General features: G+C 45.1%; 1 protein-coding gene and 1 long non-coding RNA gene across 2 annotated transcripts in view; one reads left to right on the forward strand and one right to left on the reverse strand.

Moving 5' to 3' along the window:
• Jam2 (junctional adhesion molecule 2) overlaps positions 1-2,151 on the reverse strand; it is a 53,097-nt gene extending 50,946 nt beyond the window's left edge. The window contains exon 1 of the mRNA XM_028875980.2: positions 1,353-2,151. Coding sequence (XP_028731813.1) covers positions 1,353-1,419 — 67 coding nt within the window. The 5' untranslated portion in view covers positions 1,420-2,151. The remainder of the gene's footprint in view (positions 1-1,352) is intronic.
• On the forward strand, positions 834-13,869 carry LOC119088783. The gene is made up of 3 exons (XR_005092510.1): positions 834-1,291; positions 6,727-6,913; positions 9,440-13,869. It is a non-coding gene; the product is annotated as an uncharacterized LOC119088783 (long non-coding RNA).
• Positions 13,870-14,596: the final 727 nt, after the last annotated feature.

The following is a 14,596-nucleotide window of genomic DNA, read 5'->3' on the forward strand; positions in this document are numbered from 1 at the left end:
AGGAACACACGACTTTGTTTTGTTACACTTCCTCCAGATTCCAGCTTTGTTGCTGATTTTCATCCTGAGTACACTACCTCTCAACCCCCCCCAACACCCCCCCTCCGTGTGTTCTGTTTGATACCAGCTGATATTTCAAAAGGCATAAAGGTTTCATTGTGAAACCTTCAACTTCTTGGTTTGACATGTTGCTTCCCTGAGACTGCAGGTACCCTGCTCAGGCTCTGAGGGGCATACCCCTTTGTGAGCTCCCATTGCTTTGGGCTGGGGCTAAGGGAGTCTGAGAAAAAGCCTTAGTGTTGCGGCGTTAAGACATTCATCAGGCAAAATAATTTAAATACTGAAAGTACTATTACTAGAATTTGAAGGTCAACAGTAGCTCATTTTAGCCACCTCTCAAAAAGGGGGAAAAAACAGACAGAAAACGTGGGGTATCAAACAAAATAAAACCAAAACAAACAAACAAACAAAAAAACCCAACCAAACAAAAACCAAAAACAATAAGCAAGCACTACCAAGACTTTGTCACTTAAAAATCTATTGTTATTTTCTCCACCCTCCTAAAAAGTTAACGCAAAGAAAACAAAATCAAATTTCAAATCACATGAGACCGCTATTCGTGCAAATCCCCTTTAAAAGCATCCAGAGAAACTGGCTTTGGGACATCTCCCGGGCTACGCCGGTTATGCCAGCTGCCAGCTCGCTCGCTCATTCATCTCTTGCGCCTTTCTAACAATCCTAACAATCGCCCTGCTGGCTGGATGTCCCCTGAGGACACGGCAGCTGGCTAGAGTGGCCAGACAAGACTTCTCTAACTAGATTTTGCAGGCTGAAAGGGTTACAGCTACTGGGGCTCAGCAGCCTCGAACTTCACTTACTCCCCGCCTCTAAAGTGTTTCACAAACACCTTGCCTGCACAGCTAGGACTCTGCCACTGGCCCGCTGGTACTTGAGAGTGCCCTGCGCCAACCCCGGATGCCATCTTTCTTGGGCTCTTTGCGTCTTGAATACTTTTTATGAGTTTTGCATTCTGATCACGTCCTTGTGTCTTTGAAAACTTCCCCCAACTTTGTAAGGAGACGAGAATCGTCTGGTAGGGACCCTTAGTTTTCTTCAACTTGAACTGACAAAACCCAGCACTATTTACAAGTCACTCAGGACTTCGGTCTCCCCGCCCAGAGCCTGCCTGTATCCGGATTACCCTTCGTGCTCCCAGAGAGCAAAACCCGGTGCCCCTTGGCAGATCCCCAGCCCTGAGTGCCGCGCCTGCGGGCAAGCGTCCGGAAGGCTGGTATAACGGGACTCGAGAGTGGGTAGGAGGGTGGCGGGGTGGAGGTACCCCAGAGACTTACAGTCCAGGGCGATCATTAAGTAGTGCAGCAGCAGCAGCATCAGGAGGCCTTGGGGGCTCCTCGCCATCTACGCGGGCGCCAGCGGGCTGCGTGGCCGAGGGTCCCCCGCTGGAGCGTGACAGGCGGGCCGAGCCCCCAGCACTTGGTGGGGTGGCGGACAGCAGAGGTCCGGGGAGAAGTGGAGGCAGAGGGGCGGGTCCTGTCGCGATGTCAGTCTCTTTGGTCCGGGGTGTCTCCACTGGCAGGTCTTCTGGCCCTGGGACGTTCCTTCTTTTTAAGGGTGGGGGGGCTTGAGGAGAGGGCGTGGACGCGGGGCGCGGTGTCCGCAGGGTCCTAAGCGAGGGACGGCAGCAGGAGGCTGGCTGGCTGCTGGAGGGAGAGTCCTGCAGGTCGGGCCCCCGCCCCCAGGCTGATCCGCTTTGTGTCTGGTCCCGCGCTGGGCTGCCAGCTGTCCCCAGGGCGAGGAGCCGGGGGCGGGAGAGCGCAGCCGGTGGGATGGGCACCGTTGTGTGCGTTGGTGGGGGTGGGGGTGGCTCGGTCTGTCTCGCCCTTTTCTTCTCTGGTGTTAGAAAACTTCGTTTTCAGTGTTTTGCCTAGGATGGGAGATTTTTGGAAAATTTCTTGCCTAGCGGACAAAAATCGTTGGAAAAGCGCTCCTAAGTACTGGTTGGTGAGTTCTGCCTCACACTCTGGGAAGCAGGGTAAAAACAGCCTTCACTTGTGCTTCAAGTCAGGTCCCAGACTTTATCTTCTCAGTTCAAGCGTTCTCCGCTCCCCCCCACCCCCCACCTCCCTCCGGACCTCCCTAGAGAGTTAAGGTGTGTTCTAGGTTCTTGGCTTTTTTTGTTGTCATCTGGAAGTTCATCTGAGCGTGTGAAATATTTATCTTGTTTCTTTCCCGTTATGTAAGTGCCGCCTGTGGAGTTTTCCACATGTTAAAATTCTACAGCTGCCCTTTTGTCAGGTTTATTTTTGGTCTCCTGTGCTTTTAAAAGGGAAATCCATTATGAATGCTGTAGTGCGTGCTTTAAAATTGACCCGCACTTGCGGAAGCACACACTTGCAAAGGCGATGTTCACATTTGCTCTCCAGAACTAATGTCTGGGGCATTCAAGAAAATTGACCCGTCTGTGTAAAGGCCGTTGCCAGGCGAAGACATTTTCTTTTTCTTTTGGATCGGTTTAAATAAGGTGAAATATTGGATAAAGTTATGGGTAGAAGATAGTTGATTTAGCGGTGGACCCCTTACAAAGAATTGAGCCAGCTCAGTGGACAAAGGCTAAAATATACTTAGAGATGCAGGGCTCTGAAGAATGAGGCATCCCCACTGTTGCCTTGGCAACAGTGATGAAAGCTTTGTCCCCATAGGGAAGGGGAGGGGACAGAGGACCCCTGGGGACAAGAAAAGGAAAGTTAAAAAAAAAGAAGAAAATGATAAAAATGTTGGAGCTGGTAGTCCAAGCACACAAACAATGGGGATGTCATCTAACTGAAGGATCATGGCCTGTGCTCCAAGGCAGGTTAAGTCTCTCATCCTCAGCCAGGCAACCTGAAAGAATCAACTGAAAGAATCAAATTAGTAGTGGAAATGTGTGTGTGTGTGTGTGTGTGTGTGTGTGTGTGTGTGTGAGAGAGAGAGAGAGAGAGAGAGAGAGAGAGAGAGAGAGAGAGAGAGAGAATAGAGACCCAGTGAACTCCTAATCTGTCTTTGGGGGTCCTGAAGTGAGATGAAATACAGAGCCCAGGATATGCACAGCTAAGCAGTCCACATCTAGCTCATCGTTGTCTGGGCTCCAGTCTCAGCCTCTAGGGTGGTATGACAAGTTGTTACAACTATATGAAATCTCTTTCCCAGAGACAAGAGGCCCCTCTGGATGCTGCCTTTTCCTTCTCCCAGCATGGGATTCCTGGGGAAATTTCCATTGCTTTGGCATTTAAAGGGTACAGAAGTCAAGAAGCTGCTTAGACTGCTTAATCTGCTTTCTGGGAAGTGCTAACTTTTTGTTGTTGTGTTATGGGTCTGGGGTCTACCAGAGATTCACCATGGCCATAAATAAACTTCAGTAAGAAGAGGCTTTTTATTTTAGGTACTGGCATTCATCGTGGGGCCAGGACTACACCTGAGAGCACTCTCAAGATGCAGCCCCTAGTCATAACAGCCAAAGGCTTCTGAAGGCAAACCCCACAAGATTATATGTATTCTGTCTATGTATAGGCGGGGTCTAATTTTAACATACATGTCTTGTAGCTGTCTTAGTCATCTTTTTTAACAGAGTGAGCAGGTTTGATTACAAAAGGAGAAATGGCAGTTAGTCTTAGGACCTACTACTATCTAAAACAGTACACTTTACACGATGGGTCAATTTAAGAATAGTCCTCAATGTCTGGAGGAAAAGGGAAGTGGGCTGGTAGGGTACCTCCTGTACAAGTCAGGGCTTACATGTTAGAGGCATGCTTTGCTTTTTGGACTCTCAAGCACAGTAAGTTTTTTAAACTGTAAAAGTAATGTTTTATTGGTTGGTTGGTTGGTTGGTTTTCTTGAGATGGGGTTTCTCTATGTAATAGCCTTGGATGTCATGGAACTTGATTTGTCGACCAGGCTGCCCTTGAACTCACAGAAATTCTCCTGCCTCTGCCTCCTGAGTGCTGGGATTAAAGGTGCCACCGTCGCCCTGCTTGTAAATGTAATGTTAACCATCACAGTTGTTGGTTTTTTAAGACAAGACTCTCTACATAGCCCTTGGCTGTCCTGGAACTTATATATAGACCAGGCTGCCCTCCCGTGCACCACCACATCTGGCACAAATTTTTAATACTTTTTTACAAGACAAAGTTGTTAGAGGATGGTAGTGGTGCAAAGCTTTAATCCCAGCACTTGGGTGGCAGGGGCAGGCAGATCTCTGTGAGTATGAGGTCAGCCTGGTCTACAGAGCTTGTTCCAGGACAGCCAAGGCTACACAAAGAAACCTTGTCTAAAAAAAAAAAAAAAAAAAAAAAAAAAAAAAAAAAAAAAAAAAAAAAAAAAAAAAAAAAAAAAAAGCCATGCTCAGAGCTTCTTCTCTTTAGTCACTGACTCATGTATTAGAGGCATCTGTCCAGTGGCTACAGTGTATCTCCAGGGAGAGTGCAGAACAAGACCAAGCTTTGCTGTTAAGAAATGCAGTCTCCAGGAGAGAGACAGTTCCATTTGCACATGTTTCTAACATCACGCCATAACTGTTGGGGTGGGGGCAATAACAGCTGGCTTTATTTCGTGCTTTCTCGGTGGTAGAGTCTAAAGTTGCAGTTCTTAGCCCTCCCCCAAAGAGGAAATGTTGTTCTTCCCACTTTACAGATGAGCAGAACTGGGCTGAGAGATGGGACAAGGCTCACCTGAGGTCAAGGAGAAGGGAATGGTTTCCCTGATGGGGATAAGGTTCGGGCTTTCTTCATTAGGCCTTGAAATATGGGGCATTTGAAAGGAAAGAAATAAAGGATGGACACTGTCATTAGAGCAGAGAGCAGGGGTGATAGCTGGGAGATCTGAACTGGGTTTGGCTTAGGAGAAGCAAGGCTCTGTAGCACTAGACTATAAATGTAGTTGGGCAGAGGACATTAGTGGTGGCAAAGCAAAAGACTGGGTTACAAATGCCATTCAACGCTATACTACCGGCTCTGGACATGGAGATACAAGAAAGGAGTGCTTTGAAAGCAATGTGGTAGGGGAGGAAAAGATCCACGTTAACTAAAGTGGTGTCTTACCGTGTAACTCAGGCCCTGTTAACTTTGCCACCTGGAATTCTGGGATGGCTCGCTTGCTTCTAACTCCTTTCTTACAGTTAAGGTTTATCTTTCTTGTGCCCTTTATCTGCATTTTCATCCTACTTCTTTGTTGTTGTCCTTTGTTTGTTTGTTTGTTTGTTTTGAGACAAGTTTTCCCTGTGTAATTGCCCTGGCTATCCCAGAAACCACTGTGTAGACCAGGCTGGCCATACGTTTAGTTCTCGATAGGCACTTTGGGGTGTGTGTGTGTTTGGGGGAAGGAGCTGCAATATAGAATAGCATAAGGGTAAAGCATTTCTGTCATCACAGAATGTAAAGGGTGGGTTGGAGATGAGAGAAACAGAGCGTTAGGCACGTCTAAAACCATTATTGTGGTCTGTGGAAGGGACAAGGTATGAAGTAAATGGTCAGGGCACAGGAAGTGAAAAACCAGTAGAGCTCAGTGGGTGTTTCACAAGCCCGGTGAACAGGATCACACTACCGATTAGCTGTTGGTAGGGGCAGGAAAGGAGAGGAGAAAGGAGGAAGTGGGAACCTAGCTTCAGTGTTAACGAATAAGAAGCATCCTGCAGCCCACTGAAGCCCCCTCCATTCTATCTCCACACGCACCTTACCTGTCAGAGTCACTTTCACTTAACGTTATCAACAGGGTTTTTTTTTTTTTTTTTTTTTTGTTTTTTTGGTAAACACAAATGGAGGTTTGGTATTTTGGGACTCTTCACCATTTTTTTGTCCTTTCCACCCACTCTAATTCCGAATTCAAATAATGCCGAGGAGGTGTGGAGGCGCATTTCCTAAAACCAGCAATGAAGAAAAGAGCTGTGTTTAAACTGAGTGACTTCTCAGTGTCTCAAATTTGGTGTTTCTCTGTTGCATGGGTTATTTTTCCTCATGGGTGTGGAGAAGGTGCTGGGAAGTGTGCCCACGCTGTAATTTAGAGACAAGAGAGCACAAAACAAGTCTCCCTTTTCCAGTACCACATGAATTCTCAATTATCTCACAGATAAAATTTAACCTTCTATGGAAAAAATTTTATAAGTCAAGGTCTTTTATAAGTTTCCCTGCCACTTGGCTTCCCTATCTCACATCATCTCCTGAGGCCATTTTGTGAAGTGTGCCTGGTTTCAACATTCCACCCGAGGTGCCCACAGGCACACACTCCTGCTTGTACTGCCCTTTGTATGGTCTGGTGTTCCCTCACAGGTCCCCATGTAAATGTTCGTCAGTCCTGCCCGGGGGGTGGGGTGTGTGTGTGGGTGGGGGGGGGTGTGGGAGTGGGGGGATGGGGGGGAGTGGGGTGTGGGGGTGTGGGAGAGGGTGGGGGTGTGGGGAGTGATCCTGGGAGGTGCTGTGGATGTTTAAGAGGTGGAGTCAAGTAAAAGCTCTTTAGGTCATTAAAGGTGTGTGGTGCTTTGAATAAGAATGGCCCCCATAGGCTCATCTATTTGAGTGCTTGGTCATCATGGAGTGGCACTAACAGAAGAGGATTAGGAGAGTGGCCTTGGTGGAGTAGGTGTGGCCTTGTTGGAAGTCTGTCCCTGGGGGTGGGCTTTGAGGTTTCAAAGGCTTAAGCTAGGCCCAGTCTTTCTCTCTCTCTTCCTGCTGCCTGCAGATCCCGGTAGAGCTCTGAGCTCTTTCTCCAGCACCATGCTTGCGTGTGTGCCGTCACGCTACCCGATATGACTACAACGGACTAAACCTCTGAAGCTGTAAGCCAGCACCAATTAAATGTTTCCCTCTCTAAGAGTTGTTTTGATCATGGCGTCTCTTTCTAGCAGGAGAACTTCGACTAAGACAAGGTGTGTCCTCAAAGGGTTTGGGGGCCCCCAGCCTGACTTTCCTCCCTCCCTCTTCCTCCCAATTCAGTATCTAATCATTAGCTTACTCCAGGTATACACTCACGCTCCTGCCATCTGAAACATGAGGTAAGTCAGCCAATCAGGGGCCACCAAAACAGCTCTATACTATATGAGCTCTCAACCTCCAAAACTGTAAGCTGAAGAAACCCTTTTCTCTTTATGGCTTATCTGTCTTCATATTTTATTGTCGTAACATGAAACTACTTCATGTGCCTATCCTTCTTTCCAGGCAAATATGCTTCTTTAGAGGACCCCATGCTATCTGAGGCTTATGTTATTCTCCTAGCATGGTACTTTTCCCTAGTTTCTTTCTTTCTTTCTTTCTTTCTTTCTTTCTTTCTTTCTTCCTTTCTTTCTTTCTTTCTTTCTTTCTTTCTTTCTCTCTTTCTTTCTCTCTCTCTCTCTCTCTCTTTTTTTGAGATTTATTTATTATGTATACAGTGTTCTGTCTGCATGTGTCCTTGCAGGCCAGAGAGGACACCAGATCTCATTATAGGTGGTTGTGAGCCACCACGTGGTTGCTGGGAATTGAACTCAGGACCTCTGGAAGAGCAGTCAGTGCTCTTAACCACTGAGCCATGTCTCCAGCCTCCCCAGTTTCTTATAACAACATAGTGTTCAAAATTTAGTCTCAAGAGTGTAGCTAGAGTTCTCCTGCCTTGCCCACAGTCAGGACAAATCTTTGTCACCTGCCAGTCCCACAGCTGCTCAGACCCAACCAAGTAGACACAGAGACTTATATCGCTTACAAACTGTATGGCTGTGGCAGGTTTCTTGCTAACTGTTCTTATAGCTTAAATTAATCCATTTACATAAATCTATACCTTGCCACGTGGCTTGTGGCTTACTGACATCTTCACATGCTGCTTGTCCTGGCGGCAGCTGGCAGTGACTCCTTCTGCCTTCTGATTCTTTTCTCCTCTCTGCTGGTGCCGCCTATACTTCCTGCCTAGCCACTGGCCAATCAGTGTTTTATTTATTGACCAATCAGAGCAACACATTTACCACACAGAACATCCCACAGCACAAGAGGGGAGTGGGAACTATTTAATTGCATTTCTCGGTTCTAATAACTACAATCAGGAACTGTCCTTTGATCTCTACATGTATATCATAGCTCATGTGACATCCTCCTCCCAATAAATAAACAAATAAAAAGATAAAGGGTGAGAAAAGTGAGCAATGCACAGCAGTGCACATCTGTAATTGTATTCCCAGAATGCTGAAGTAGAAGGATCATGACTTCCAGGCTAGCATGGGACGTCTTGTGAAACTGTCTCAGCAGAGAGGAGGCAGGGGGTTGTTCAGAGAGGCTGAGGAGGCCTCTTTGTGTAGAGAATGGGCAGAAAGAAAATCATGAACAAGAATGGCTGTGTACACAGACATGCAACATGTACTGGAGAAGGAAACTAGTCCCATGAGACTGTAGCATTAAGTCAAGAGGAGGATGGAATCTACAAAATACCCCATCCTGAAATCCTCGGGAGCTCCCAGCACCTTTTAGAATAAAAGCAGAAATCAAACCAGATCCCCCCGCCCCCACCAACTTTCTTTTTTATTTTCACCAAGTTCCTACAGAACGTTTGCCCATGCTGTTCTTCCTCTTCAGTTGGTCCTTTACTCTCACTTAAATGGATTATTTTCTGGCAGTAATTAAATGTATGCTATCTGAGATATGATGCTCAAGTCTTGCCATGTTATTGAACTTACTCTTCATAACAATCATATTAGGGGACTGGAGAGATGGCTCAGAGGTTAAGAGCACTGCTTGTTCTTCCAAAGGTCCTGAGTTCAATTCCCAGCAACCACATGGTGGCTCACAACCATCTGCAGTGAGATCTGGTGCCCTCTTCTGGCCTGCAGGGGTGTGTGCAGACAGAACACTGTATACATAATAAATAAATAAATCTTTAAAAAAAAAACAAAAACAAAAAAACCCAATCATATTAAATAAAGGAACGTGACTTTGTTTTGTAGGTGAGCTATCTAGAATAGAAAGGCTGAACAACATGCCAGAGTCATCATGGCTTGTGGTTGTTTGCTGTGGGATGAATGTTTGCATCTTCCTGAAGTTTGTCTGTGGAGGTTCTGACTGCCAAAGTGATGGTGTTAGAAGCTGTAGTCTTTGAACCATAGTTACACAGTGAACGTAGGACCAATATGGACAGGATTAGTTCCTTAAGAGGAGGAGACACCAGGCCTTGTAAAATGGCACTCAGCAAACCAGGAAGGGAACCCTTACTAAACAACCTTGGGCTTCTCAGTTCCCAAACCTGTGAGAGATGAGTTCTCATTGCTTATGCCTCCATCTCTGCCATTCTGCTAAAGTAACCTGACTGACTGGACTGACATCACACAGAGTGAGGTTTGACGCATACTTGACTAACTGAGGATCCCTATGCTTAACCTCGAAGTGGAATTGCTTTGAGATTCTGTCTGTTTGTGATTGTTAATCTTGATTATCAGGTGATTGGATCTGGAGTCAACTAAGAGAGATTCCTTTTGCCTGGGTCTGTGAGACATTTCCAGGAAGGATTAAAGACTCTCCTCTAGCAAGTAGCATCTTCCTGGGTCAGCCCAGATATAAAGATGTCTGAGGGAAATGCGGGGCTGCATGCTTCCCTGACTACACTTCTTGCTGGTTAGTGTATCTACTCCATTGCTGCTGCCATCATCCTTTGTTGATGGCAGACTTCAGCGTCTCCAGTCTTCCAACATGGACTAGGACTCTTCAAGGCCTTCACTGGAAGATCGTGATGACCAAGGCATCCAGCTTTGTGAACCATGCAGCTATTGGCTTCTCAGCCTAACAGAGCAGAGACAGCCATTGTTGAACTACTCAGCCCCTACTGTGTGAGCTGATCTAATAAATATCCTTTTAAAAAACACATAGTTACTCTATCAGTTTTTTTTTCTCTAGGGAATCCCTCATACAGCATTAAATCCGTTTGGTGCCCACTCAGCCTCCTGCCTCTGCTCAATAGCTATTTTCTTAGAAGAAACCCTTCCCTCACTGTGGAATCAAACCCTCATATTCAAAGTTTTTGTTCCGCTGCCTCCCTTGTATCAGAGCTGGGTTTTTACATTTAACTCATGGTTTTTCAAAAGCTAATAGGCTGGTTCCACGAAGGCAGTCTATGTAGTTTTGGACCATTTTTATATTCTTTTTGTCTAATAACTTGCTTGTCAGTTAATGAACATTCAGTGACTATTTGGCTACTGGATAACTACACAGATGTAACAAGAACGTAATGTTTTTTTTTTTTTTTAACATAACAGTGTCATTTTTAAGTCAACCAAAAGTTAAGCTTTACTATCTCTCCAGGGTACTGGATACATAACTGTCCCATTTCTGTTGCTTTAACTGACTACTCCAGGTAACTTATAAAGGAGTTTTTGATCATGGTTTTGGAGGCTGGTGTATGGCTCTGGGGTCACTCTGAGATTCACCATGACCATAAATAAAATCTAATAAGAAGAGGCTTTATTAAATACTGGTGCTGGATACTCATGGCACCAGGGCTGCAACCAAGAGAGCAACCAAGATACAGCACCTGGCCATATCAGTTCCAAGGCTTATAAAGTCAGGAGCTACAAGATTACATATATCCTCTAACATATATGTCTTGAGGTTGTCCTAGTCACTGAGTAGAGTAAGCAAGTTTGATGACAAAAGCAGAAATAGCAGTTAGTCTTATGACCTTGCTAGAAGAGCACATTTTACAAGATCAGTCAGTTTTAGAATAGTCTTAGCTGGGCAGTGGTGGTGCAAGCCTTTAATCCCAGCACTCAGGAAGCAGAGACAGGGAGTTCTCTGAGTTTGAGGCCACCCTGGTCTATGGAATGAGTTCTAGAACAGTCAGAAACCCTGTCTCGAAAAACCTCTTGTGAGGACCTTCTTGCTGGTGAGGACTCTCATGATGTCACATGTATAGAGAGGCACAAATAAGAGTGAGGTTAGTCACCCCCTTCTCCCCACCCCCACCCCGTTTATAGTATTGGGAATCAAACCCAGGATTTTGCACATGCTAGGCATGTTACCTACCACAAAGCTTCATCCCCAGCCCAAAGTGGCTTTTATAATACATCCAGTCTGAAGATAATCCATTAATCAACTAATGGAAATGGACCTATTATTAGGGGTAGAGCCTCCATGGCCTAATCACTTCCTAAAGGTCCTACCTGTTAATACTTCACAATAAAGATTAAATTTCAACCTAAGGGTGTGCGTGTATGTGTGTTCGTGTGTGTTCGTGTGTGTGTGTGTGTGTGTGTGTGTGTGTGTGTGTGTGTGTGCATGTGAGCACACAACTGTATGCATAGACCAAGGGTCAGCATCAGTATCTTCTTCATTTGCTCTTCACTTTATTTTTGAAATTCGGCTAGACTGGGACTCTGTATGGGGACTAAGCTGTACTTCTTAGTTTGGAATGTGTGAGTTTATTAAGTACATAGTAAACAAGAGTTAAAAGAAACAAAGAGTAAGTAGCAGACAGAAACAACATGTAGACAGCAAAATATCATCACACCAGATGTTTCCAGCACCCAGTGGAGATGACTGGGGAGGCCCTTCTGGAACGGTTGTGCCGAAGTTCTTTTTGAAAAAACAAACAAACAAACAAACAAACAAACCCTTTTTCATTTTATTTTATATGTTTGCTGTTTGGCCTACACGTATGTCTGCATATCTGTATGTTTGGCACGCGGTGCCCACAGATGGCAGAAGATGGTTGCATTCTCTGGAACCGGAGTTATAGACAGCTGAGCACTGTTTATTATGAGGATGCTGGGAAATGTAAGTGGGTCCTCTGGAAGATCAGCCGGTGCTCTTAGTCACCGAAGCATCCCTCCAGGCCCAATGTTGAAGCTCGTAACAGTGATTTCCAGACCGGCAGAGCTATCTCTCCATGCAGGAGCTTCTACCTTCTTGTTCCCACTAAGTCTTTATACCTTTGACAGACAACAGTAATCTCTGTTGGAAAAGATTTCTCCTCTAGCTGCTCTAAAGAACACAACGGTTTTTTTGTTTCTTTTTTTCCTCAAATGATTCACTCCTCTCCTGTTTTCCAGGGCACCATGTGTTAACTCCTGGAATGTTCGACTCTTTTCCTTTCTCTCTGCTGCGGAGGCAGCCTGTCCCATGAAAGAATGTTTGAAAGGACATTTGCATTAAACATGCTTGTGGTCTAAGACATGGTAGCCGGTCTTGTCCTTAGAGTCAGTTCTCGGCAGTCACAGACAGTACATGACAATTTCCTGGTATAATTTGTATTATAACTGGCTGGCCAGTAAGCCTGGGGGATCTCATCTCTGCCTCCCCTTGCCCTGTGGGAGGCACACTCCACAGCATGCCAGGCTTCTCATGTGAACCCCAGGGTCCCAAACTCAGGTCCTCATGCTGTGCAGCAAGTGTTTTACCAACTGAGACACACACCACCAGCTCCCAACCTGAATTTTGGGAAGAATATTTAATTCCATTTAAACCATAGTAATAAGTTGAAAAGCTGGACAGTTTTAAAAGTTTTTTTATGCATGTGGCTAAATTAGCCACATTAATACTTGAATTTTTAGTAACAGACTCTATTGCCTTGCCTATTTGCCTATCTGCCACTGTACCGAGAAAGAAAAACATAAATTCAAAAGAAAAGAGTTCTTTTCCCATGTAACTACTCTTCAAGGCACTCTTTTGGAGGATAGAGTTTAATTTGTATCTCAACTTAAATAAGTGGATAAATAGCAGCCCAAAATAGGTGGTTCGTGGTTTGTGTCTCTATCTCCATGAACATGTACACATACAAGTGAAATAGCATTGCCTACCAGCATCTCAGCTTCACATTTCCACCTTAAAAGAGTGAACTTCCAGAGGGCAACAGAGAGCACGAATAAACAGGACATATGTGGGAACTGAGTGCCAAAGACACGAAACAAACTGATGTCTTCTCCTTCCCAAAGATGCTGGAACTCTTCTGTGTTCTTGGATCTGTCCACTCTAACAGGTGGATGATTTTAGTCTTTCTGGAATGCTCCTTTTGGCTGATGAAAAAAATTGCAGACTAGAATAGCAGCAGCAGATTAACACCTAGTTTCAGGATTGATAACAGCATGTCAATGTTCTCTTCTCCCCATAAGCCAAGATTTTTTTCCCTTGGGAGAATTAAAGGGGGGCATTAAGGGTTATTTTAATACCATTTAGCAAAGTAATAGGGATGGGTTCTCCCCTAAGATCCATGACCTATCTAGCTACCGGGTCTGGACCTCTTTAACACTAGTGTCAGGTATAGATTCCATCTCATAGCGTGGGCCCCTCATCCAATCTGGAAGTGGTCCGTTACTTCCACAGCATTTGTACCCCTATTCCCCAGTGAGCCTATCTTGTTGGGTCACTCACTGTTATAACTTCCAGGGTTCAAAGCTGGGTGAGACTGAAATTTATTTTTTCCTTCTAGCACCTTCCAGTACGAGAGATGCTAGCCAGTAGGGATGAAGATGGAAGGTGAGTACCAGCTTGATGTTTCCATGTTCTGTGATTCAGGAATGTGGTGTCTTCAGCAATAAGGTCTTACTGGCACGGTCTGGATGGTGACCAGGAGTATTGGCAATAACCTGCAATGTTACGGGATCATTGTGACACCATTGGCCAACAACTCAAAAAGAAGTAACTCATTCCCAGGATGTGACCTCTGGAAAACTCACCACACACCAGAGCAGGCTGTAATCCCAGGACAAGATGGACAACACAAACTGGACTTGATAGAGAAAGAAAAGAGAGAGAGAGAGAGAGAGAGAGAGAGAGAGAGAGAGAGAGAGAGAGAGAGAGAGAAAAGAAGAACGAATCTCAAAGATAAATGGGAAAGGATGGGAAGGTTGAGAAGGGTGGGGAGTATGTTCAAAATAAATGGTACAAAATTATCAAAGACTGAAATGTATTTTCATAAAGGGGGATGTTTTCTCCTGTAACGCTTCCTTATTTGCTTATTTGATTTTAAGTCTTGCCTTGGACTTTCCAGATGTGGACACTCAGAAGTTAGGACAGTCTTCTGCAGTGTTCTCTTCCCTGGAATGATAACATGAAGAAAGCCTGCCTGCTGATTCTTTTTTTTTTTTTTTTTTTTGGTTTTTCGAGATAGGGTTTCTCTGTGTAGCTTTGCGCCTTTCCTGGGACTCACTTGGTAGCCCAGGCTGGCCTCGAACTCACAGAGATCCACCTGGCTCTGCCTCCCGAGTGCTGGGATTAAAGGCGTGTGCCACCACCACCCTGCTCTGCCTACTGATTCTTAAGGCACTAAGGTCAGAGACAGAAATTCAAATGCTTGTCTGTACATAAGATGACTTTGGGGTGGATAATACAGGGTCAGAGTCTGGGCAGAAGTTGTGGTTCCTGTCACCCCTTTGTAGAATAGATACTACTCATTCTAGAGTACTGAAAATAAAAGATTTTCAGGATTCACAGGCCAGTCCAGAATCAATGCTAATTGTTTCTTGACACCCTGTGGGTTGACACCCCATACAATGTCTGCAAAATTGTTTCTTTTTATGTAGGAAACAGGACCGAGAGATGGAATTTTAAAGACATTTTCAAGAATAAAACTAAACTGCGTTATGTTGGAGTCTTCTAATTTAGAA

This window comes from Peromyscus leucopus, chromosome 12, assembly GCF_004664715.2.
Source record: "Peromyscus leucopus breed LL Stock chromosome 12, UCI_PerLeu_2.1, whole genome shotgun sequence".
NCBI lineage: Eukaryota > Metazoa > Chordata > Mammalia > Rodentia > Cricetidae > Peromyscus > Peromyscus leucopus.